Here is a 26,759-nt window from a genome sequence, read left to right on the forward strand (position 1 = left end):
AGGAGGGGGACTTTGTATTCTTAAAAGTTTCACCTTCGAAGGGTGTTACAAGATTTGGAAAACATAGTAAGCTGAGTCCTCGCTACATTGGCCCCTTTGAGATTCTGAACAAAGTAGGAGAGGTTGCTTACAGATTGGCTTTGCCACCAGAGTTATCCAGTGTGCATCATGTCTTCCACGTTTCTCTTCTACGGAGATACATTCCTGATCCCAGCCATATAGTACAGCATGAGCCCCTGCAGATTTATAAAGACCTAACTTACGAAGAGTATCCTCTACGCATCATTGATCATAAGGAGCAGGTCCTGAGGCGGCGTATTATGCTCTATGTGAAAGTTCAGTGGAGCAATCACTCGAAGAGAGAGGCCACATGGGAACTTGAGGAGGAAATGCGGGAGAGGCATCCGCAACTCTTTGAAAATGCAGGTATGTAAATTTCAAGGATGAAATTTTTTTTTTATTAGGAGGGAAGAATGTGATAACCGTTCCCGTTTCTAGTAGAAACGGAGGAGGCCAGCACACCAAAGGGCAGGCATTTGGGTTGCCTGATGGCGGGCGGTTACAACCATCCGCCTTCCCCTGCAATCAGAGGCTACAAGAAGCCCCGATCGGTAGAGACTTTCATCACCCTCTTCCTTTTTCTCCACTGTCTCTCTCTCACAACCCTTCACGGTTGGCAGGACCTGGTGTTGGACTCGCGCCGCTAGAGCAGAAGGCTGCATTGCCGGAGTAGGAGGCAGACGACCACCTTCAGATCAGGTAAGCTCTAATTCCTTTCCTCTACAAATTATGCTTTGTAGAGTAGATTTAGAACAAAATAAAAATTAAAACGGGAAGGGAAGAAGAGGGAAGAAAGAGAGATGAAGAGGGGGAGGCAAACCGCGGCTACCGAGGCTGCCATAGGCACAGCTGGTGCCGCCGGCCTCAAGCCGGCCCTCTCCCGAGCCGATCCCCCTCCCCCTTCACGGGAGAAGGAAGGGGGAGGAGATAGGAAAAAAAAAAACTTACCAGTGGGTGATCCGCAGCCACAATCGCGGGTGCCGGCCTCGGCCACAAGTCGCAGGCCGTGGGTTGCCGGCCGCGGGACGCCGACGCAGCTGTAGGCCGCCAATGCGCCCCCGAGCACGACCACGGGCACGGCCACGAGTGTGGCCGTGGGCGCCGCAGGCCGGCCACCTGTGTTGGGAACCCGCCCATGCCGCTGATATTTCAAAACAAAAATCAGATGGCAGCGGAATCGGCATGCACGGGTTCGACGTTCATCGCATGAACGTTGTTTCTAGACCTTTCGTAATTAGGTAAGAATTAAAACTTTTAAAACTATTAGGAAGATCAAATCTTCACCTTGCGCGGGTAGATGATCACCGCAAATCTGAATTCGTGGTTTTGGAAGAGGGTTCGCTTGAAGCCGTTCAAACGTCCGGCCTCTACGGGTATCCACACGAAGCAGGATCCGATCCAAGCTCTCTATCTCACCGGGGTGCTAGCTCCCTTGCAGAGATAGCTTTTGATGGCTGATCTCCTCTCTTTCAATCAACCCTTGATTGTGCTTGAGAGGAGGAAGAAGAAGGATGAAGATGGGAAGAAGATCAAAAGCCCCTGCAGCCTTCTTCTTTTTCCATGCGTTGGAGCCAAGGAAGAAGACCAAGGGGAGGGAGACGCCTCCTCTTCTTTTCCCTTTGCTGATGGCGGCTGAACCAAGGAGAGATGGAGAGGGGGTGGCCACGTGATGAAGAGGAGAAAGGTCCATCTAGGGCGCCGGCCCTAGTCCTCCTTTAATAAGGATGAAGGGCTCCTACAAGTTAGGAGCCCTTGACTACTTTCCAAGAGGGGGCGCCGGCCCCCCTTCTCTCTTCATGTCGCACCAACTAAGTGAAGAGGGGCTGATGCCCCTCTTACTTGGTTAACCCAATCCTCTTCCAAAAAGAATTAGGTGCCTCTCTCATGGTTTAATCCTAATCTAATTAGGATTAGCCAAATTTGGGTTCAATCTACGCTAGTCCTAATCCAATTAGGACTTGAATGAATCATGACTTAATTGAACTCTTCAATCCTAATCCAATTAGGAGTCATGTTGATTCATTAGATTAATAATTAATTTAGACTTAAGGAATCCTAATCCAATTAGGATTTGTTTAATTTTAGTCCTAATCCAATTAGGACTTTATTTGAATTCGAAGTCCTAATCCAATTAGGATTTCTAGGAATCCTACTCCAAGTAGGAATCCAATTTTAATTCAAAGTTCCTAATCTCATTAGGATTGTAGGAATCCTATTCCAAGTAGGAATCCCAGTCCTACTCCAACTAGGATTCCCAGTCCTAATCTAATTAGGACTCTAGGAATCCTACCCAAAGTAGGATTCTTGTTTCAAGTCCAATTAATTAATTCCCTTTCCTTCTTCAACTTCTTATCAATCAAATTGATTACTTGTGATTCCTAATCACGATTTCAACCATCGGATCGGTCAATACTTCTAGTGTGTGTGACCCCATAGGTTCTACTCTGACTGGTAGTGAGATATATTGTGATCTCTATCTCAATATCATTGAAAACTCCTTTCAATGGGTTGGAACGATTCCAACTCAACTCATTACGGTTTATCGATCATCAAGATAATCCCTATGAGTCCCACCATCCACCAGTGACACCTAGCAGCATGTAGTGGCTACCCAGTAGAATAGAAAGATGAACCTCTAGGTGCAGTTAACGTGTGATACAGTCCTACTATCGTGGATCCCTACAGGACGGAGGTCATGGACAACTCGTCAAACCCCATCGTCTGTCATATGTCAAGATTTATTCGACTTGAGTTCGCTAATGGAAAACTCTTTTTCCACTTTATATTACTGCCCTGGCCAAGGTCTTAGAACTCAGTCTAACAAATCACATAGGATCACTCCTCTTCTATCAAGGTCGATAGATTCCTTATAGGTGCATACCCTACTCCTACAGTGAACTTACTGCAGCCAATCTACACTGCATGGACCCATATGGCTAGAGACCATGTATGTGTGCAGTCAAACTACAATAACCTCACTGTGAGTAGCCGAAGCACCGCAGGTCAAAGGACCAGTCACACTACTGCAAGATCAAGCAAGTCACTGACGAGTGGATAGACATCCAAATGACTTCTTGTCTTGGTCACGCTCAGTACCCTTGTTCTCTAACAAGCACCTGCACTATCACTTCAGTGTCCCTACACTGTGGACTCAAGTCTCGTCCATCCAGAAGGAGAGTGATCTGTGCACTGATCGGATCGATCACCGTCCTCGTGATGATCCATTGATCAGGAGCATTTAGAAATTAATCACCAATGATACATGGCTCAAATTCTCAACTCTTGAGAATATGTATCATCATCTTATTAATTTCTTGGACGATTCATAGACATATAAACAATATGAAAGGATGCCTTTTATTTATTCAATAATAAATAGTCAAGTACAAAATTATGTCCCTAGAATCAACAATGTGTCAGCCAAATTGGCTTCTAGGGCATACATCTAACAATCTCCCACTTGCACTAAAGCCAATTGGTCAAATATCTTAGGCCCATCTTCTCAAGGTGGGCTTCAGTCTTTTGCTGACTCAGCTGCTTAGTGAACGGGTCTGCCACGTTATCCGCGGAGTCTACTCTCTGCACCTCTACATATTTCTTCTCCACATAGTCGCGTATGAGGTGAAAGCGCCGCTCTATATGCTTAGACTTCTGATGAGACCTTGGCTCCTTAGCAAGGGCTATGGCGCCATTATTATCGCAGTAGAGTGTTATGGCATCTGATGTCATCACATCCAACTCTGCAATGAATTTCTTGAACCAGAAGCCTTCTTTAGCAGCTTCAGAGGCGGCGATGTATTCAGCTTCCATAGTAGAATCAGCAATGATCGGTTGTTTAGAACTCTTCCAATTCACCGCACCACCATTGCACAAGAACACGTATCCAGATGTTGACTTCCTGTCATCGACATCAGTCATGAAGTCTGAATCTGTGTACCCTTCTACCTTTAACTCTGATGATCCTCCAAAAACCAAGAATAAATCTTTAGTTCTTCTCAAGTACTTAAGAATATTCTTCACAGCTATCCAGTGTTCTTCACCTGGATTCGACTGATATCTGCTTGTGACACTCACAGCAAGAGCTATATCAGGTCGTGTACATAGCATGGCATACATGAGGCTTCCTATTGCCGATGCATAAGGAATCTTGCTCATGCGTTGAATCTCTTCAGATGTGTTGGGGCACATCTTCTTGGAGAGATGAATTCCATGCCTTAGGGGTAAGAGACCCCTCTTGGAGTTTTCCATGCTGAACCTCTTCAGCACCTCCTCTATGTACATCTTCTGTGAAAGGCCAAGCATCCTTTTAGATCTATCTCTATAGACCTTTATTCCCAAAATATAGGATGCTTCCCCAAGGTCTTTCATGGAGAATTCTTTTGACAACCAGACCTTGACCGAGGTTAGCATGGGAATATCATTCCCAATCAGGAGAATGTCATCTACGTACAGTACGAGAAAAACTACAGCACTCCCACTAACCTTTTTGTAAACACATGGTTCCTCTTCGTTTTTGATGAAATCAAACGTTTTGATTGCGTCATCGAAACGAGTGTTCCAACTCCGAGATGCTTGCTTTAGTCCATAGATGGACCTTTGCAGCTTGCAGACCTTGTGATCTCCATCACTGGAAGTGAAACCCAAAGGCTGTTCCATATAGATATCTTCATCAAGATATCCATTCAGGAAAGCAGTTTTCACATCCATCTGCCAGATTTCATAATCATGAAATGCTGCAATGGCAAGCAATGTTCGGATGGATTTTAGCATGGCTACAGGTGAAAAGGTCTCCTGATAGTCAATGCCTTCGCGCTGACTATACCCTTTCGCCACAAGCCTTGCCTTATAGGTCTCTACCTCTCCATCCGAACATATCTTCCTTTTGTAGATCCATTTGCATCCAATAGGTACAATACCTTCTGGTGGGTCTACTAAGGTCCAGACTTGGTTGGAACGCATGGAGTCTAACTCTGACTTCATTGCTTCCAGCCATTTCTCGGAATCGATATCAGATATCGCCTCGTTGTAGGTTTTGGGATCCTGTATGTGATCCCTATCTCCCACTAGGAACATTTTCTCGGTATCCTCTTCTAGTATACCTAAGTATCTATCGGGAGGATGGGAGACCCTACTAGATCTACGAGGTGGTCGAGGGACATTGTGTACTGGCTCTGTATGAATGGGTTCAATAGGATCCATGACTCGTTGCTTTTCAGAGACTTTCTCTTCAAGCTCAATTTTCCTCCCACTGCCTCTATCAAGGATAAACTGATTTTCCAAGAAGATGGCATGACGGCTCACAAACACATTGTGATCCTCTAAGACGTAAAAATTGTATCCTAATGACTCTTTAGGATATCCTATAAAACGAGCACTTATGGTCCTAGCCTCTAACTTGTCCGCCTGTAGTCTCTTGATGTGGGCCGGACATCCCCAAATCTTGAGATGACCCAGACTTGGTTTCTTACCATGCCATATCTCATACGGTGTGGTAGGAACGGATTTAGAGGGAACTCTATTCAATAAATAAATCGCTGTGAGTAAGGCATCTCCCCAAAGGAACATAGGTAAATCAGTGAAGCTCATCATGGACCTGACCATATCCAATAGGGTCCGATTCCTCCTCTCTGACACCCCGTTGAGTTGAGGTGTACCCGGAGGTGTCCATTGTGAGACTATGCCGTTTTCTTTGAGATAGTCCCGGAATTTCCTACTAAGGTATTCTCCTCCTCGATCTGATCGAAGAGCCTTAAGAGGTTTTTCAGTTTGTTTTTCTACTTCATTCTTGAACTCTTTGAACTTTTCAAAAGACTCAGACTTGTGTCTCATAAGATACACATACCCATACCGTGAGTAATCATCGGTAAAGGTAATAAAGTAAGAATAACGTCCCCTGGCTAGCACATCGAATGGGCCACATACATCTGTATGTACTAGGGCAAGTAATTCAGTGGTCCTCTCCCCATGTCCTATAAAGGGCAGTCTTGCCATTTTTTCTTGAAGACAGGACTCGCAAACTGGATATGACTCGGAAGTCAATGAGCCTAAAAGCCCATCTTTATCCATTTTGTTCATTCTGTCCTCTCCAATATGGCCAAGCCTGAGGTGCCACAAATATCTTTGGTTTATCTCATCTCTGGATCTTTTGGATCCTTTGGCACTCACATCTTGCTCGGTAACATTCACAGATACATCCATATGTAAATGATAGAGACTATCAATCATGAAACCACGTGCGACTATTTTATTTCTCAAATAAATAGAACAGCAGTTTTTGTCAAATGTAAAAACATGACCTTCCTGTGCTAGACATGAAACAGAAATCAAATTTCTGCTAGCAACAGGTACATAATAGCAGTCTCTAAGTATTAAACTAAATCCAGACGGTAGTCGCAGATGGTAGGTGCCCACAGCCACAGCAGCAACTTTTGCCCCGTTGCCAACCCGAAGGGTTACCGCACCTTCCGCCAGCCTTCTACTTTCCTTTAGACCCTGCATGGTAGTGCACAAATGAGCACTAGAACCAGAATCTATAACCCAACTAGAAGTAGAAGAAACCGTTAGATTAGTTTCAATTATGAGCAAGTCTATACCTTCTGAAGGTATGTCACCTTTCTTGTTCTTTAGGCTCTCGAGGTATGAAGGACAGTTTCTCTTCCAGTGGCCTTCGACATTGCAGTGGAAACATTTTTCTTTGTCGTTAGCCTTTTTCTTTTGAACTTCCTTCTTTTGCTTCTTGTCTTTGTTCTGCTTCTTAGCAGGCTTCTTTTTCTTCCAAGTAGACTTTCTCTTGGAACCAGAAGTCAACTCAGCAGTAAGGACATTGCCCCTTGAACCTTTCAAGGCTCCCTCAGCAGTTACCAACATGTTGATTAGTTCAGTCTTAGTGCATTCAATCTTATTCATGTGGTAGTTTACTATAAACTGACCAAATGAATCAGGAAGTGACTGTAGGATCAAATCCACTTGCAATTCCTTGTGCATGTCCATACCGAGCTTCTCAAGCTCCTCTAGGTCCTTGATCATGGTCAGACCGTGATCATGGACAGACTGCCCTTCGCGCATCTTCGCTTTGAAAAGCCTCTTGGACACTTCAAAACGAGCTGTGCGACTCTGCTCACCATACAACTCTTGCAGGTGTGCCAGTATGTCCCTAGCAGTCTTTATATTTTCATGCTGGCATTGGAGTTCATTAGACATGGATGCCATCATATAGCATTTTACTCTAATGTCATCATCCAACCACTTTTTATGCAACTCATGCTGAACATCAGTAGGACGTGCTGGTAGTGTGGGGATATTTGAATCGAGTATGTAGCCTATCTTCTCACAGTCCAAAACTATTTTGAGATTTCTAAGCCAGTCTTTGTAATTGGTTCCGGTCAGTCGGTTGGTCTCAAGAATACGGGTCAGAGGGTTTGAAGCCGACATTGTATCTGCAGAGAGTAAAGATTCTAGTTAGACTTTTGTACTTGATCCTAATCTGTTCTAAGGTCTTTTAGAACAAATGTAACTCCCACTATTTTCTCGAATCCCTCACACTCCCCTGGTAGGGAAACGGAAATCCTACACGACTAGGGTTTCTAGTGGGTACTGCGGTCCCACCAATTTACATGCCACCTCACCTAACAGTTATTGGTGACACATAGATGGATGAGTGTACAACTCTTGTACAATGCTTCTCAAGCATGTTGCAGTGTAACTTGGTCTCTAAGCCATGAAGACCTTACCTAACAGTTATTGGTCCCATTTCTTAGTTAAGTCAGACCCACCGTATAACCGTAGGAATAAAGTCGTCATTGGGTCCTCACCTAACAGTTATTGGTGCCCAACCCCACCTTTACCCTACAACATCTCATGTCTATAGAGAGGTCCAGCCCCCCGATGCAACTTGACCACTGTGTCCAGCCGAGACAAATCAACATCAGAAAGGCCTTAGCAGCTCTACTACAGTGGAAGACCTATTGACTTAATATTGGTTAATCAGGTCTTAGTGTTTGCAACTTGAGCCCTTCATAAGAGGTAATCGAACAATTGGCCAGGTAAGCAGGTGGGAGGCTCCCCTTACTCAGAGAGTAAGGTCCTAATTAAGTAACCACCTTTCATGCTTTCCTAGACACCAATTAGATCAATTAATCTAATATGACTTGCTCATGTCGGTTCACTCTCGACTTGATTGAGGAGGTTTTGATTTAGGTCTCAATTGGATTTGCTACATCACATGTAAACCTATCTACCCGACTCGCATTCACATCTCATGCAAACGGTACATCATAGGCAGTTATAATCGCAGCATCAAATAAAGTTAAACTTTAAATAGGTGATGATCATGGATTCTAATTAGGTCGTATTACAAGCACATGCACATCAATCGATCAAGTGGTCTTCAACTCTTGAATTGGTTCTAAGCCACCTTGATTCGATCCTTGATCAACTCTTGATCCCATCGCCATCAACCGCTTAGATCACCTTTCATCTCATGCCTTTGCTTCAACTTGATCGTTGATGTACATCACATCACAGAAATACAACCAGATGTAAAATAAAAATAAAAATAAATTACATCTCCTTTTAGGAGGCACGCAGGCCTCTCAAAACATCAAATAAGATGCATGCAAGCATCTGAAAAATTACATGACATCGCAGATCACATCGCAGGTCATTACATTTGATACCAAAAGGGGTTGAATCCTATGATCATCACCGTATGCAACAATTATAATTTTCAGATCTGAAAACTAACTGATTGTATCATGACATAGGTCGCTGATCATGCTAATCATGATTCTAAACTTTGTAATCCCATTAACAATGCATTTAGAATCATCTTTTTATCACATAAAAATCAGCATGCAAAAAACAGCACCCCTGAAAAATCTGCATGCAGAATTTTTCAGCATGCATGATCATTCAATTTTCAGATCTAATATGCCTTTAGATATTTAATTCTTACCTTAATCTACGAAGCCTAGGCTCTGATACCACTGTTGGGAACCCGCCCATGCCGCTGATATTTCAAAACAAAAATCAGATGGCAGCGGAATCGGCATGCACAGGTTCGACGTTCATCGCATGAACGTTGTTTCTAGACCTTTCGTAATTAGGTAAGAATTAAAACTTTTAAAACTATTAGGAAGATCAAATCTTCACCTTGCGCGGGTAGATGATCACCGCAAATCTGAATTCGTGGTTTTGGAAGAGGGTTCGCTTGAAGCCGTTCAAACGTCCGGCCTCTACGGGTATCCACACGAAGCAGGATCCGATCCAAGCTCTCTATCTCACCGGGGTGCTAGCTCCCTTGCAGAGATAGCTTTTGATGGCTGATCTCCTCTCTTTCAATCAACCCTTGATTGTGCTTGAGAGGAGGAAGAAGAAGGATGAAGATGGGAAGAAGATCAAAAGCCCCTGCAGCCTTCTTCTTTTTCCATGCGTTGGAGCCAAGGAAGAAGACCAAGAGGAGGGAGACGCCTCCTCTTCTTTTCCCTTTGCTGATGGCGGCTGAACCAAGGAGAGATGGAGAGGGGGTGGCCACGTGATGAAGAGGAGAAAGGTCCATCTAGGGCGCCGGCCCTAGTCCTCCTTTAATAAGGATGAAGGGCTCCTACAAGTTAGGAGCCCTTGACTACTTTCCAAGAGGGGGCGCCGGCCCCCCTTCTCTCTTCATGTCGCACCAACTAAGTGAAGAGAGGCTGATGCCCCTCTTACTTGGTTAACCCAATCCTCTTCCAAAAAGGATTAGGTGCCTCTCTCATGGTTTAATCCTAATCTAATTAGGATTAGCCAAATTTGGGTTCAATCTACGCTAGTCCTTAGGACTTGAATGAATCATGACTTAATTGAACTCTTCAATCCTAATCCAATTAGGAGTCATGTTGATTCATTAGATTAATAATTAATTTAGACTTAAGGAATCCTAATCCAATTAGGATTTGTTTAATTTTAGTCCTAATCCAATTAGGACTTTATTTGAATTTGAAGTCCTAATCCAATTAGGATTTCTAGGAATCCTACTCCAAGTAGGAATCCAATTTTAATTCAAAGTTCCTAATCTCATTAGGATTGTAGGAATCCTATTCCAAGTAGGAATCCCAGTCCTACTCCAACTAGGATTCCCAGTCCTAATCCAATTAGGACTCTAGGAATCCTACCCAAAGTAGGATTCTTGTTTCAAGTCCAATTAATTAATTTCCTTTCCTTCTTCAACTTCTTATCAATCAAATTGATTACTTGTGATTCCTAATCACGATTTCAACCATCGGATCGGTCAATACTTCTAGTGTATGTGACCCCATAGGTTCTACTCTGACTGGTAGTGAGATATATTGTGATCTCTATCTCAATATCATTGAAAACTCCTTTCAATGGGTTGGAACGATTCCAACTCAACTCATTAGGGTTTATCGATCATCAAGATAATCCCTATGAGTCCCACCATCCACCAGTGACACCTAGCAGCATGTAGTGGCTACCCAGTAGAATAGAAAGATGAACCTCTAGGTGCAGTTAACGTGTGATACAGTCCTACTATCGTGGATCCCTACAGGACGGAGGTCATGGACAACTCGTCAAACCCCATCGTCTGTCATATGTCAAGATTTATTCGACTCGAGTTCGCTAATGGAAAACTCTTTTTCCACTTTATATTACTGCCCTGGCCAAGGTCTTAGAACTCAGTCTAACAAATCACATAGGATCACTCCTCTTCTATCAAGGTCGATAGATTCCTTATAGGTGCATACCCTACTCCTACAGTGAACTTACTGCAGCCAATCTACACTGCATGGACCCATATGGCTAGAGACCATGTATGTGTGCAGTCAAACTACAATAACCTCACTGTGAGTAGCCGAAGCACCGCAGGTCAAAGGACCAGTCACACTACTGCAACGTCAAGCAAGTCACTGACGAGTGGATAGACATCCAAGTGACTTCTTGTCTTGGTCACGCTCAGTACCCTTGTTCTCTAACAAGCACCTGCACTATCACTTCAGTGTCCCTACACTGTGGACTCAAGTCTCGTCCATCCAGAAGGAGAGTGATCTGTGCACTGATCGGATCGATCACCGTCCTCGTGATGATCCATTGATCAGGAGCATTTAGAAATTAATCACCAATGATACATGGCTCAAATTCTCAACTCTTGAGAATATGTATCATCATCTTATTAATTTCTTGGACGATTCATAGACATATAAACAATATGAATGAAAGGATGCCTTTTATTTATTCAATAATAAATAGTCAAGTACAAAATTATGTCCCTAGAATCAACAATGTGTCAGCCAAATTGGCTTCTAGGGCATACATCTAACAACCTGGCGCCATTGGCCGCTGCCCGTTCCTCCCAAACCTCCCGAGCTCGCCCTCCTCCCTCCACGGGAGAAGAAATGAGAAGAAAGGGGGAAGGAGGAGTCGGGAGAAGAGAAGAGGAAGAGAAGAAAAGAAAAAAAAAAGAAAGAAAGGGAGAAGAACCTTCGGGAAGGAAGAAGGAAGAAAAGAAAAAGAAGAAAAGAAAGGAAAAAAAAGGAAAGAAAAGAAAAGAAAAGAAAAAAAAGAGAGAGAGATCCTTAACGGGTCCGACCTAAAGGGTCGGATCCGAGTTCGGGTCCGAACCTGTTAGGCCCAAATAAAAGAAAAGAAAAATGGGTTTAGTCAAATTTGACTAAAACCGAAACCAATCAGATGGACTAAGTCCGGAAGAACCCAAACTATAAATTGGGTTAAATTCGAACCAAATTAAGCCCAATTGAGTTAGATCTGAACCCAATTAAACTGAGTTAGTCTCAGCAGACCCAAATTGAATATGAATCAAGCCCAATTCAAAACCAGTTTAACTAAATTGAGACCGAATTGACTTTGGCTGACCCTGACTCAAGCCTAGATGAGCCACATTGATCCCAGACCAAAATTAAACCTAATTGGACTTGAAATTGAGCCCAATAACATAATCAGAAGACCAAATTGACCCGATAGGGCTAGACCCAATCAGGAACCGAGCCCAATTCTTTAATTAAAGATCCAATTGACCTACGTGAACCCAATCTGGTTCTAAATCGAGGCCAAGGGCTCTAAATTAAGTAAATTGGACTTGAGATCCAAGCAAGTAAATTCATGTTATGATAAATTAGAAAATTATGAAATAAATAGAGAATAATGTGACCCCTATGTGATTTATTTAGGTGATCAAGGATTTGTCATCCGGACGTAAGAAATTGAAAAGCAAATTGCTGTAAGTAACCTTGGTACTGATCTTAAAGTTTTTTAAATTACTGTTTATTTATAATTATGAAAATATATTGGTTATGATATATTTTTCTCAAAATTAGGATCAAGTATATGATTGCATGTGATTCATGAATTTGATTAAAGAGCATCCTTCATAAATATTTGATGGTGTATGAGTTTTAAAATTATGATTATGTTAGACTGTATGAAAAATGATATTTGTGGCATGTTTATGCATTTTAAATTATATAATGCCATTTATCATTTTCCAACCTATTTATGATGATTATGATTTATGAAAGAAAAAGAATATGATTTATGAACTCTCAGATAGCTATGACCACCTCTAGAAATAGAGGCCAGTCGACACCCTGGAGCTAGCATCCAAAGAATAACAGGCCCTCTGCCAAGAGGTTAAAGTTGGTAACGAATAACAGAATTAGTCGACTAAGATTAACAGGCCCTGTCACGGGATTATAGTGACCATAGCAGCACATCCGTCTGAGAGTATGTTTTATAAAGTATGGATAAATCACAATATTTCTATATGACTTGCATTATCATGGTTATGAACTTTCATGGATGGATCATGCATTGCTTTATGACCTAATTTGTGTATATCATCTATAAAATGTTTTATTTTACTACAACTGTTGGCTTTTTAATCACTGCATTGGCATAATTGTACTTGATCCAATAAGATAGTACCTGTTTACTTACTGAGCTGTGTAGCTCATATCTTTTCATCTATTTTTTTTCTACAGATGATTAAGACTACTAGGAGCAAGGGGCTTGGTGTTATTCAGGGTTGGGATAACTAAAATGTCATGTAATAATTAATTTTAGAAGCTCTGTACTGTTCCAACTTCATTAATAATGTTATGACACTAGTAAATGAAACTATTTATTTTTATTATGAAATTTTAAGTGGCTTCGTGTTATTGTGTGCATAAGATTGCAATAGTACGGCCGTGTCATGATCCGGATTTGGGGCGTGACATATCTAGAGAGGAGAAAACTGCAAAAGGTAAGGGTGGACCAAAACACCTGAATACATATCTTGGGGCCAACAGAATTTTGATCTGCTTGTTGGCATCGCACTCTGCTCTCAGCATGCACTGGGGAGAGGTTCCAGGTTCAAAGGCAGAAAATGGCATTGCCACAGTTATTCGCAAAATGAGTACAATCTAATTTCAACACAATGAAAAACATAAATAGCCAAAGTGAAAAAACAATTAGAAAATTGATATTGTTAGCATCACGTTCCTACTTATTCTGGATGGTTATTTGCAAATAAAACATGAACCTGTTCCAGTCTGAATGCCATACTCTGGGTTTATCATCTGCAGGCAGATCCAGATATTTGGTTTCAATAGATTGTGAAAAAGCTCTCTTGGAAGCAACTTCAGAAATTGGCTTTCATACAACATACAAAAGGCAAAACTTCATAGCGCAGCAGGAATTAACAAGATAGAGGATGCTACAGAAGCTCCAAATAAAAGATGCGAAATTGAATATGCTGTTAGAAATCTCACAAGATCCATATCAATAATTGATAAGCGGAAGCGTACCTGAATCCATAACAATCCTATCTCTGTAGAGTCGTGTGGTTGTTCTTCTAGATCAACACGTTCTCATGGAGAATCCCCTTTTTTTTTTAGCTTCTCCCTGTTCTCTATCTGATGATGGGATGTCAGAATAGAATCATGCATACGTGTGATCCAGGGACCATAACCACCATTAAGATAACCTTTAGTATACCACCATTAAGATAACCTTTGGTATACCACCATTAAGATAACCTTTGGTATACCACCATTAAGATAACCTTTGGTATACCACCATTAAGATAACCTTTGGTATACCACCATTAAGATAACCTTTGGTATTCCTATGATTACCTTTTGGTATTCCTATTTCAGCCCATCATAGAAAATAAGAATAACCCTTAAGTCTCTACACATTAAAGGCCCACACCCTATCAGATACATTAAAGCCTAAATAGTCCATACCTTAGTAGATCACTTTTAAATGGGTTTAACCTTATATGACAGTCTGCAATGCATAATTATTCACATATAAGCCCAACGTTGGATTAAGGATCCAACAATCTCCCACTTGGACTATATGTGTAACCTTATAATTATGCATTGTAAAAATAACCGTACGAGCTCAACTTTGCTGTCATTACCGAAATGTATCTATAACCAATCCGGTCCATCAATCATACCAACATAGGATCAAAGCGGCCTTTGTTACAACTGTCGTAACTCGACCCATCAATGGTCACGTATGCCAATACAACTGAATGACATGGATTATGATGTGGTTGTGTAGCATGGAAATTTCATGTAATGTGATCTTAACATGCCTATTTCCAACTGGTCCGTCTTAACTTTAGTGAGATCAAACCATACCAAAATCAGAGTGTGAATAAACCAAAACTTTATTTCTGCAGAAAATATTTACAGACTGTAATGACTGAAAAATAAGTCTTTGTTAGAGCAACATCTATAATTACAAACTCTCACTAAAACCAAATATCCTGAAATGATATGACACCCATACGAGCAGTGTGCTCATGAAACACTTTAGGTGGCAATCCCTTAGTAAGCGGATCTGCAACCATGGAGTTTGTACCGATGTGCTCTATAGACAACTGTCCACTCTGAACTCTTTCCTTGACAACTAGGAACTTGATGTCAATATGCTTCGACTTCGTCGAGCTCCTGTTGTTATTGGAATATAGCACTGCTGACTTATTGTCACAAAATAACTTGAGTGGTCTTTCAATATCGTCCACTATGTGCAGCCCCGTGACAAAATTCCGCAGCCATATTCCGTGATTGGACGCCTCATAACACGCTATGAACTCTGCCGCCATGGTAGAGGAGGCTATAAGAGACTGTTTAGCACTCTTCCAGGAGACAGCACCTCCAGCTAGCAGATATATATAGCCCGATGTAGATTTCAAACTATCTTGGCATCCAGCAAAATCAGAGTCAGTATACCCAACGATCTCAAGCTGATCTGACCTCCGATACATGAGCATGTAGTCTTTTGTTCTCTGTAAGTACCGCATGACTCGTTTGGCTGCTTTCCAATGGTCTACTCCTGGATTGCTTAAATACCTTCCTAACATCCCAGTAACGTACGCAATATCCGGACGCGTACAAACCTGAGCATACATCAGACTTCCTATTGCTGACGCATAAGGAATCTTCTGCATTTCCTTTTTCTCAAAATCATTCTTAGGGCACTGATTGAGACTAAACTTATCTCCCTTAGCCACAGGGGTATCTCCTGGTTTACAATCCTGCATGCCATATCTCTTGAGAACCCTTTCGATATAGCCCTTTTGTGATAATCCTAGAATACCTCGGGAGCGATCCCGGTGTATCTGTATACCTAATACAAAAGAGGCGTCACCAAGATCTTTCATCTCAAAATTCTTAGCTAGAAATCTCTTGGTTTCGTGCAATAAGCCTATATCGTTGCTGGCAAGCAAAATGTCATCAACATATAAAACCAGAAAAATATACTTACTCCCACAGAACTTATGGTATATGCAATCATCGACCAAATTCATCTCAAAACCAAAGGAGATGATCACTTGATGAAACTTGAAATACCATTGTCTAGATGCTTGTTTGAGCCCATAGATGGATTTCTTAAGTTTGCAGACCATATTCTTTGGGTCTCTTGACATAAAGTTTTCTGGCTGCACCATATAGATCGTCTCATCAATATTACCATTGAGAAACGCTGTCTTCACATCCATCTGATGTAACTCAAGATTGAAATGCGCCACTAATGCCATTATAATCCTAAAAGAGTCTTTCGAAGAAACTGGAGAGAAAGTCTCTTTATAGTCGATGCCTTTTTTCTGTGTAAAACCTTTTGCGACAAGACGAGCCTTGAACCTCTCCACATCGCCTTTCGAATCCCTCTTGGTCTTAAATATCCATTTGCAACCAATGGGTTTCGCACCTTCAGGCAATGGGACAAGTTCCCACACGTCATTGTCCTTCATGGACTTTATCTCCTCATTCATGGCATCTATCCACTTTTGAGAGTTAGAACTCTCCATGGCTTGATGGAAGTTGATCGGATCATCTTCCATCACTCCAATATCTACCTCATATTCTTGGAGAAATACAATGTAATCATCTGGCACTGCACTTCTCCTTTCTCTAGTGGATCTCCTTAATGGCATAGGATCTTGAGGTGGTAGAGTTTGTTCTTCTGGAACAATTTCTTGAATGGAGGGTTCTCCGACATTGTCTTGATCTATTGCATCTTGAACAAGGTCAGGAATAGAATCCTGAACAATGCCAATAGCATCTGTGGGAATATCAATATATTCCTCTTCAAAGACAAAGTCCCTAACTGTATCTCCCCCCGCAAACTCGACATCCTCAAAGAACCGGGCATTTCCTGACTCGAAAATCGACTTAGTCGTGGGATCATAAAACTTGTACCCCCTGGATCTTTCAGAGTATCCAATAAAATAGCAACTCACCGTCCTTGAGTCCAGTTTCTTTTCATTAGGCCTATAAGGCCTTGCCTCAGCTGGACATCCCCAAATGTGCAAGTGCTTTAAACTAGGCTTCTTGCCTGTCCAAAGTTCATAAGGGGTTTTGGCAGTTGCTTTAGTTGGAACCCTGTTAAGGATATATGCTGCAGTCTTAAGTGCTTCTCCCCAGAGTGAATCTGGTAAGGTAGAATGACAAATCATACTCCTCACCATGTCTTTAAGCGTCCTGTTTCGTCTTTCAGCAACACCATTCATAGTGGGCGAACCCGGCATAGTGTACTGCGGGACGATACCGCATTCCTCTAGGAACTTAGCAAAAGGTCCTGGACGTTGTTCACCTGAACCGTCATATCTGCCATAGTACTCACCACCACGGTCAGATCTGACGCTTTTAATCCTTTTGCTTAGTTGGTTCTCAACTTCAGCCTTATAATTTTTGAACATATCCAGCGACTGTGCCTTTTCGTAAATGAGATAAATGTAGCCATATCTAGAAAAATCGTCTATGAACGTTATAAAATATTGTTGACCATTCCAAGCAATCGTAGGGAATGGCCCACAAATATCCGTATGTATAAGTTCTAAGACGTCCAAAGTCCTGTTGGCTACAAATCTCCTTTTATTGGTTTGTTTTCCCTTTATACAGTTAACACAAACATCAAAATCTGTAAAATCTAAGGGGTCCAGAATGTCGTCTGACACAAGTCTCTCTATTCTCCTTCTGGAGATATGACCTAATCTCTTGTGCCATAACGCAGCTGAATTCTCATCGGTTAATTTTCTCTTTATACCTCGTGTACTTAATTGCAGGGATTCACTAAATGAGGTAATTGTATCAATTAAATAAAGATTATCGTAGCTTGACAAAGAACCAGATCCAACCAATTTTGAATCATGAAACAAACTGAATTTTCCATTTCCAAATGAACAAGAATAACCAAATTTGTCCAAAACAGAAACAGAAATCAAATTCCGTCTAAAAGACGGTACAACAAAAGTTTCATTAAGATCCAAATAAAATCCAGTCTTTAACAATAATCTAAATTTTCCTATTGCCTCAACTCGAACTGTCTTGCCATCGCCCACATAGATGTATCTTTCACCATCACTTGTCTCTCGGCAACTCAGGCAACCCTGCATAGACACACTGATGTGAGTGGTTGCACCAGAATCTATCCACCATGTGTGTCTAGGTACCGAAGTTAAATTAACCTCAGAACAAACCAAATTAAGAAGCATACCTTTCTTAGCACGCCATGCGTGATAGTTGGTGCAATGCTTCTTCTGATGCCCTTCAGCTCCACAGAAGAAACAACTAGTACCTGCCGGCTGATCCGATTTCTTTTGTTGTTTCTTCTGAGATGCTGTATCTGCAGCTTCCTTACCCTTCTTTCTTTTCTGTCCCTTGTTCTTGTCCTTAGAGGTTGAGGCCAGGTGAGCACTTTCTACCTTATCTTGCTTCAGCCTTTCCTCTTCCTGAACACAGTGTGAGATGAGCTCATTCAGAGACCAAGTCTCTTTCTGACAGTTGTAGCTCACCTTAAACTGATTAAACTGTGTCGGAAGGGATATCAAAACCAGATGCACCAGCAAGTGCTCAGAGAGTTCAAGCTTAAGTGCTTTCAGCTTGGAAGCAAGATGAGACATCTCCATGATGTACTCCCTGATATTGCCTTTCCCCTTATACCTCATTGAAATTAGACTTGTCAAGAGCGTACTATTTCAGCCTTTTCGTTCTTGACAAATCTCTTTTCAATGTCTGCAAGGAACTCCTTAGCCGTAGTAATTGTTTCAGATATTGTGCCCCTGAATGCTTCAGGAATGGCTTTCTTCATGATCATCATACACATGCGATTTGATCTCTCCCACCTTTCTTTCTCCCTCTTGTCATCAGAGGTACTCTTATCTGTAAGAGATGGTGGAGAATCAGCCCTTAACGCAAGGTCAATATCCATGACTCCAAGAACTATCAAGAGGTTCTCTTGCCAAGACTTGAAGTTAGTGCCATTCAGCATAGGAATAGAATTGATGCTAGCAGTAATATTAGCAGGAGTGAAAGCTGAACAGAGAATAACAAACAAACAAAACAAGCTCACATAAGTCTCAAAACAAAAATAAAAATAAATAAATAAATAAATTCAAATAAAGGTAAACCCCATCTCAAGGTATCGGTCACTCTATTAATATTTCGTCTTTGGACAACAATATTAACTTGTAAGTGATACCTTGGCGCAGTAATTAAACACTGATATAAGAGCATGTCAAACAATAAATCTTCCTTTGGGCTGATTCATTGTTCACATGTAATAGAAAACCGAATTATTATCACGTGTTTATTACCACAAGTGCACATATAAATTTGTCAAATATCAACCTTCCTTTGGGCCGGTCAATATTTACATAGGTTACATGCACACAACCGTTTATATTTCAAAACAAATTAATTTCCGCAAGAGAGGTCACTTTGGCGACATGTTGCTTCAATTAATTTGTCCCAAAATACATATAACTTTACCAATATTTGAATTTAAAAATTGCACCAAAAATTCCCACAATTTGGTCTGCGGTCTCGGCCTGAACCGGAGTCGGCTCGGGGTAACCTGGAGTCGACTCGAGTTCGGCACGAACAGATTTTCACGGGAACCTTTCAGATTTTCACATTCATAACCCTACCCACGGGAACACAAGGGCCCGTGCAGAACAAAACAAGAATCCCGAGGGGTTTTAGAGATCAAAAACACGAGAATTTGCGATCCAAAAACCATCAAAAATTGTTCTTTTGAAAAAACAATACCAAAAGATAATCATAGATCGAAAATATATTCGATCCTCAATGATTCAACATGAAAGGGCTCTGATACCAATTGTTAGAAATCTCACAAGATCCATAAAAAAAAAAAATGATGAAGACCATCATCTAAATCCCAAGAACCATCATGTTGGATCACCAAGAATCAATAATTGATAAGCGGAAGCGTACCTGAATCCATAACAATCCTATCTCTGTAGAGTCGTGTGGTTGTTCTTCTAGATCAACACGTTCTCATGGAGAATCCCCTTTTTTTTTTTAGCTTCTCCCTGTTCTCTATCTGATGATGGGATGTCAGAATAGAATCATGCATACGTGTGATCCAGGGACCATAACCACCATTAAGATAACCTTTAGTATACCACCATTAAGATAACCTTTGGTATACCACCATTAAGATAACCTTTGGTATACCACCATTAAGATAACCTTTGGTATACCACCATTAAGATAACCTTTGGTATTCCTATGATTACCTTTTGGTATTCCTATTTCAGCCCATCATAGAAAATAAGAATAACCCTTAAGTCTCTACACATTAAAGGCCCACACCCTATCAGATACATTAAAGCCTAAATAGTCCATACCTTAGTAGATCACTTTTAAATGGGTTTAACCTTATATGACAGTCTGCAATGCATAATTATTCACATATAAGCCCAACGTTGGATTAAGGATCCAACATATGCTGCACTCAGCTGTGGCTTCTTCAGAGGCAGATGCGGTGATAATGGACGGTTTGAAACAACTTCAGTGGATTCAGATAAGGCTCGACTTGCATGGAGGGCTCGGCTTCCATGTGAAGAATTCATTGGCTGTGAAGTTCCCAGATAGAAAGCAGATCCGCAAGGAGACCTGGTGAAAGTTCTGTAGACCCCAACACACAAGTTGCTCAAGGATTGGAACTGACCAACAAAACGAACCTGTATTACAATATCCAGAACTGGTGCCTGTGAAAGAATTTGAGACAATTGAATGCAGCATGAAGTTAGCACCATAATGAAGCAACTGTAAACACATAGTACCATCAGAACTCAAGAAACCTAGTGAATATTAGTAGCATAAGCTCAGATGCAAGACATAGGCGGCTAGCTGAGATCAATAGGAATAGCTGAACTAGTGAACCTCTTAATTAAAACAAGCTTGTCACAGATGCATGGCTAGCAACCATAGACTTTTTTTTTAAGTCTGTGCGGAGGAATTCAAGGTGAGTTGCTTCCTCGCAGAGATTTGCACCAACAAGTATATTTCAAGGAACAATTGAAACAAGAGTTATAGAGCGAAACATTAAATGCATGCTTAAACAACATGTTAATAATTAACTAACAGGTGGTATAGATGACATGAAGATCCCTTGATTGCATCATCCAGTGCCGTAAAAGGAAATTACATCTTCATGTTTTACTCAGCCGAATTTCAGAGACTGGTATACTTTTCCCTTGCAAGAGCATTTTCAGATCCTCTGTTTTCTTATTCTGATCTTAGTGTTTCCAGATCCTGCAAACCTCTAATCTTCCACCTCCCCCCTCTTCCTATAACTTCTCTGTAATTTTACTTTCTTAATAAAGCTGGGTGGCTGTTTCGCTGCTCCATCAAAAAAGATAATGAGGATATTTCTTAAATCCATGGAAATATGAACTGACGAAGCAAAACGAAGAAAAAAGCTAGAAAATAAGGACTTTGTGAAGCTATTATCCTTGTTTATAGTCGTAATCTGGAGTCACTAATACATAAACAATGCAAAAATGTAACTAGGATATATACGTGTACATGTATCTTTATACAGAACTTGAAGGTTACCTGAAGAATGGCTGTAGGAGTGGCATCGAATTCCCTTTTCACAGCATTTGTATGGTTTCGGAATCAATACGTATGAAAGGTATGTGAGCAATCTTTGGCCAATCAGCTCCTCCTCTTTGGCATCGGTCCTTCAACAAAGGGCATGCATCGATGAGTAATCCTTCAAGCGAAGTAGACAAGCCATTCCCTGGTAGTGAGCTAACCTTAGGGCAGGCGAGTATATGTAACTTCCTGATAGAGGGAAAATTTTTCAAAGAAGAAGGTAGGCTTTCAAGGCTCTGGCAGGAATTAATCTCCAGCTCTTGAAGGGATGTCAGTTGCTGGAACCATAGCTCCTGTTCCCCTGTAAAGTTGGTCATACCATGACACCAATTAATACGCATCCACTGCAGTGAGGGGAGGCTTCCCAACAGAATCCACAGATTTTGAAGTAGGACCGTGTCGGCTATGGTGAGACCATTGAGAGTTCGCAGTCCCTGCTGCTCGTGGAGCTGCACAGGCTCTGAGGACTCGATGAGCTTCGGACAATCTGTGAGATCTAGGCTTTCAAGAGTAGTAAGGAACTGTAACCCACCCCCAACTAACTTCATCTCCGGGCAATTCGAAAGCTCCAAATATTTGAGAGAACTCAAATTTGATAAACAAAGAGATACTTGGAAGTGGTAATCCCTGATCCGTAGATCGGTGAGAGAGGTGAGGCTCTGCAAACATCCGGGCAGTGCATTGCCAAAGTCACCACAGTATCCGATGCGGAGCTCTACAAGCGATGAGGTCAGGAAGAGGAGGGGAACTTTCCATAGCTTGTAGCAACCTTGGAGGTAGAATATATGGAGGCGAGGTAAAAATTGTGCGCCATCTGCTTCCAACCACTCCTCGCATTCCTTGAAGTCGTTAAATTTTAGTACCTCGAGGGATGGAAATGCCACACCAGTGTCACCATAAAATTCACGACCAATTCGTTTTACAGCATGCATGTTGGCAAGATGAAGTTCCTTGAGGACAGGCAGCTGCCCTAGTGGCGGCAGACTCTCCAACCTGACACAATAATCTAGAGAAATAAATTCTAGATTGCTGAGAAACTTGCTTTCCACCATCCAAGTTGGAAATCTGGTACCTCCATAGCCCTTGATGCTCAGCTCTTTAAGACTGGGATGTGGTTGGAGGCCTTCAAATATCTCCGTCTCCGCATCAGGAAGACTTCTTGGATCTAAATTCTTTATTAAATTCAATGCAGTTAGGTGTTCTTTGTCTTTCAACATCGCTTCCATGGCCTCCTTCTTACTATTGACATTCTCAAGATTCTTGATCGCAAGCCGTCTCCGAAGATTTCTCAAGCCCTTCAACTCTCCAATCTCATGTCGCCTCTTCTTTGTGACTCGGAATTCCTCTAATTCTTGAAGGTCAATAAGATCTCCAATCCCAGTAATTAGAGAAATTGTGTCTGCTTCTCCATATAAATGCCGCAAGTTGATTAATTTGTTCATGTCTTCGGGTAACCTTTTAAGATGGCAAGATCGCATCCTCAGAACTTGAAGATGGCAAAGCCTACCAAATGATTTGGGCAGCTGTTTGATCTTAGTGCAGGAGACATCCAAGTATCGTAGATGTGATAACCCACTGATAGCATCCGGTAGCTTCTTCAGCTTCACGGAACTGTAAGATAAATCCAAAACACGCAGGCTTTTTGATTGTTTTAACATGCCATCAAGAAAATCGTAAAATCTTTCAGAATCATAATCACCAAACAATAAAATGGACCGTAGGTTTTGAAGTCTACACGTGTCGGTTATTGCATCCAATCTATCAGTCCTCAGAGTCAGGTGGCGAATTGTCTCTGGAATTTCTCCTTTCTCATCGCTGATGACCAAGCATTCATCCAACGAAACAAAAACTGCCAATTCTCTTATCAGATCATGCATCACATGCTTGTCATTCAGAGTTGGTAGAAAGAAGTACCTACTAGTTAATTCGTCAAATATCTGACCCCCGATGTCTTCCATTCTCATTCTTACCCGACTCTTGTTCTGGATAAAACCTTGAGCCATCCACATCTGGACTAACCGATCTTTTTCCAAAACATAGCCCCTGGGAAATATGGAACAGTAAGCGAAGCACTGCTTTAGATTTGCATTCAAGTGTTCGTAACTTAAAGCCAGAGATGGAAGGATATTATCTAAAACATATTCATGTTCCCACCACTCACTTGCTAAGATCGTCTTCCAGTAATCCTCATCCAGTTTCGAGTTCAATAAACTTCCCAGTACCTTTCCAGCTAGAGGTAAACCATGCAGTTTTTCAGATATTTTCCTTCCTATTGTTTGCAATTTTTCCCTTCGCTCTTTCTCAAGAATTTTTTCACCGAACGCACAATGTTCGAAAAGTATCCAGTAGTCATCTTCCTGTAGGCTCTTCAATTCTATCGGGTCCATCGTGCCCATAACTTCCGCTACTACTGGACTCTGTGTTGTCACCAGAACCATGCTTCCTTTCGCTCCAGATGTTAAGATACCACGGAGTTCTCTCCACTTGCTACCTGTCTCATCCCACACATCATCAAGGACAAACAAAAACCTCTTGTTCCTCGTAGCATCTCCAACTTTCCCTAGAATGCCATCCAAACTAATATCGTCCGGGATTCCGTCGTGCACCGAGTCATATACCAGCTCTTTAGAAATCCGCTTGACATCAAAATAGTCAGACACATAGACCCACTTTCTCAGCGCAAAATGCCTTGCTACTCTTTCATCATTATAAATAAGTTGAGCCAGAGCAGTCTTGCCAACACCTCCAATGCCTACTATAGGAAGAACACCAAGACTCGGATAGCTACTACTCCCGGCCCCACATTTGATGCTAGATTCCGGTTCATCAGCTAAATGCAACAACACATCTAATATCATGTCTCTCTCTTTGTCTCTCCCAACCACAATGTCCTGGATAATCGAGCTGGTCTCTCTGGTCACACTTCTCTGCTGTGAGTTGTAGTCCTTTAATTGTTCTTCCATATAATTGATATCAAGATAAATCTTTTCAAGATTTCCCGCAAGATTCTTCAAGTTTTTCAGGTCATCATCGGACATTATAAAATGCTTGAGAAGCTTAACAGCGGGGGTTACGAAGTCGCTCACCTTGCTCTTGCTATGCAGCTTATCATGAAGCTCCTTGAATTCAAACTCATCCAGCAGGTCGTCAGCCTCGTAGGCAGCATCTTTGAGTTGCCTCAGCCATGCGGCCAGAGCTGGGTCCCGGATCGGCCTCCCCTCCGCTGCCTGGATCACGGCTCGGATACGAGGAAGTCTAGCCTTCACATCCTCCGCCATAGCCTTCGCACCCGTGAGCAGATCATATCGGTCGTCCAAATGCAGCGAAAACTTCTCAGCCAGTTTATTTCCGACGTAGGTTGCAAACCATCCACCGACCATCATTCCGATCATCCCCAGATCCATATTGGAGGACACTCCGGCTGCACAGTGGTAGTCTTGTTCTCGGTGACCTGAAGACAGGAAGCCTGACCGCTCGGCCTACTTCCTAGCTTGCAATTTTAAGCGGTGTGATTAAACCTACAGTCAAGGTGCATCAATTGAAGACCGCGTGCTCGTGGACCGCGTCTACCAATGCATCGATTGAATAAAATATAGCTCCCAAGCTCGCCTTCCTCCCTTCACGGGAGAAGAAAGGGAGCAGAAGAGAAGAAGAAAAGGAAAGGAAGAAGAGAGGAGGAGGAGGAGAGGAAAAGAGAGAGGGAGAGAGCTACGGGAAGAAGAAGAAGAAGAAGAAGAAAAAAAGGAAACAGGGAAGCTTAGGGAAGATACAGGAAGAAGGAAGGAAAGAGAAAAGAAAAAGAAGAAGAAAAAGAGAAAGAAAAAGAGAGGAAAAGAAAGAAAGAAAAGAAAAGAAGAAGAAAAGAAAAAAAAAAAAGAGAAAGAAAAGAAAAAAAGAAAAAAGAGGCGGCCCACCGTGGGCCGAACTGGGCAAGCTTGTGCTCTGTTCATTGTGGGCCTAACTTGGGCCCAGTTCAGCCATGTTAGGCTCAGTTCAGTCGTACCCTTTGTCAGCCCAAGTTGGCTCAGTCGAGCCTTATTAGGCCCTATTTGGATCGTACCCATTGTGGGCCCAACTTAGGCTCAGTGCAACCGTGTGGAATTCTGTTGGACCGAAAATAGTATTTTTGGTTTTGCTTAGCCCTAAAATTAACAAAGAAATTTGTAATATTTAAACACGTGCACTTGATCCGTTTGTTTGAAGTGGGATTTAAGCAAGAAAAGGTAAGTAACTCAATACTTCAAATTGTATTTTCTAGAGCACTTGATAAAATGATTATTAGTGATTAAATTTTGAGACATTTTGTACTTAGTAAAATGGGTCACACATGTTAAACATCATTTGAAATTTATGTTATATGTTATGAAATCTAAAAAATGTGACTAGATAAATGATGAAAAAATCTATTTTGTATACATATATATATTCTCAGTATGGCTATGATCTGGCCCCACCAATGGAGATTATTCATTGGCCCTGTCGACTTGTATCTGTGAGAGACCGGTTTCGACACCGTATCACTGGTGATTAGAATAGTAGTATTTGGACACCATAGCACCGGTAATTAATAATAGTGGTATTTGGACACCGTACCACGGGTGATTAATAATAGTGGTGTTTGGCACTTTGTGCAACCCATGCTACTGGGTTACGTGGCCGTAGCCTATATATGTTGGGATTTCCGTATTAGAGTTTTTATGAAAATGCTTAGTAAATTTCAAAAGAAAAAAATATGCTTATTTATGATTAATTTTTCAGTCATTATTTTGTGTTTTAATTAAACATTTGATATACTTTGACCCCACTCTAGGGTATTATGTTGCTTATTGGGCTAATGTAGCTCATTATCCTATTTTATTTGTTTTTCAGATCCAGAAGCTCGATCGCACGGGACTAGGAAGTGCGATAAATTTTGAAATTTTTTGCTAAAATTAGAATTTTGGTTAGTTTAACTAAAATATTTGAATTATGTTGATATATGCAAATTTTGGAAACTTTGTAAGATTGTTTTGTATATATATTAATGTTTAAGTAAATTTTTAAACATTTGTAATAATATTGATATGGCCAGCTGCCTTGCACACCGATACGGCCCGCTGTGTAGGCATGGGGCGTCTGTCGCACTTTGGGCTCGGGGCATGATTGTCGCCTTGTCACTCTACATTCTAGATCCACTCAATCACCATGGCTGATCACCTTCTAGAAGGATATTGTTAGCCCCTAGGATACTCCTCGCATATATGATGCCCTCCCATGCTGCCCTGAGGTTCGTTCCTATAATGATCA

At 41.6% G+C, this 26,759-nt stretch overlaps 1 protein-coding gene across 5 annotated transcripts; it reads right to left on the bottom strand.

Annotated features, from left to right (window-relative positions):
* Positions 1 to 13,509: 13,509 nt before the first annotated feature.
* On the bottom strand, positions 13,510 to 25,243 carry LOC120106776 (putative disease resistance protein RGA4). Of its 5 annotated transcripts, XR_016413167.1 has the most exons (4): positions 21,432 to 25,243; positions 20,959 to 21,215; positions 20,321 to 20,581; positions 13,510 to 13,804 (listed from the first exon to the last, which is right to left on the bottom strand). XR_016413167.1 is itself a non-coding variant. In XM_039119831.3 (3 exons), exons 1-2 carry the CDS (start codon positions 24,509 to 24,511, stop codon positions 21,470 to 21,472), a joined length of 2,967 nt encoding a protein of 988 aa, XP_038975759.3. In that variant the 5' UTR covers positions 24,512 to 24,553; the 3' UTR covers positions 18,952 to 20,581; positions 21,432 to 21,469. The 5 variants fall into 5 exon arrangements, 2 of the variants coding, with proteins under 2 accessions (XP_038975759.3, XP_038975757.3); XR_016413166.1 differs by lacking the exons at positions 13,510 to 13,804; positions 20,959 to 21,215 and adding an exon at positions 18,952 to 19,982 and having other exon boundaries at positions 20,035 to 20,581; XR_015987892.2 differs by lacking the exon at positions 13,510 to 13,804 and having other exon boundaries at positions 18,952 to 20,581.
* Positions 25,244 to 26,759: the final 1,516 nt, after the last annotated feature.

The sequence above is a fragment of the Phoenix dactylifera genome, chromosome 1 (assembly GCF_051530095.1).
Source record: "Phoenix dactylifera cultivar Ajwa chromosome 1, Ajwa_hap1_PhDact_Kaust_v1.1, whole genome shotgun sequence".
In the NCBI taxonomy this organism is placed as follows: Eukaryota; Viridiplantae; Streptophyta; class Magnoliopsida; order Arecales; family Arecaceae; genus Phoenix; species Phoenix dactylifera.

Coding starts and splice junctions, on each gene's coding strand:
- LOC120106776 (XM_039119829.3), bottom strand. CDS start 24,877: ATGGATCTGGGGATGATCGGAATGATGGTCGGTGGATGGTTTGCAACC.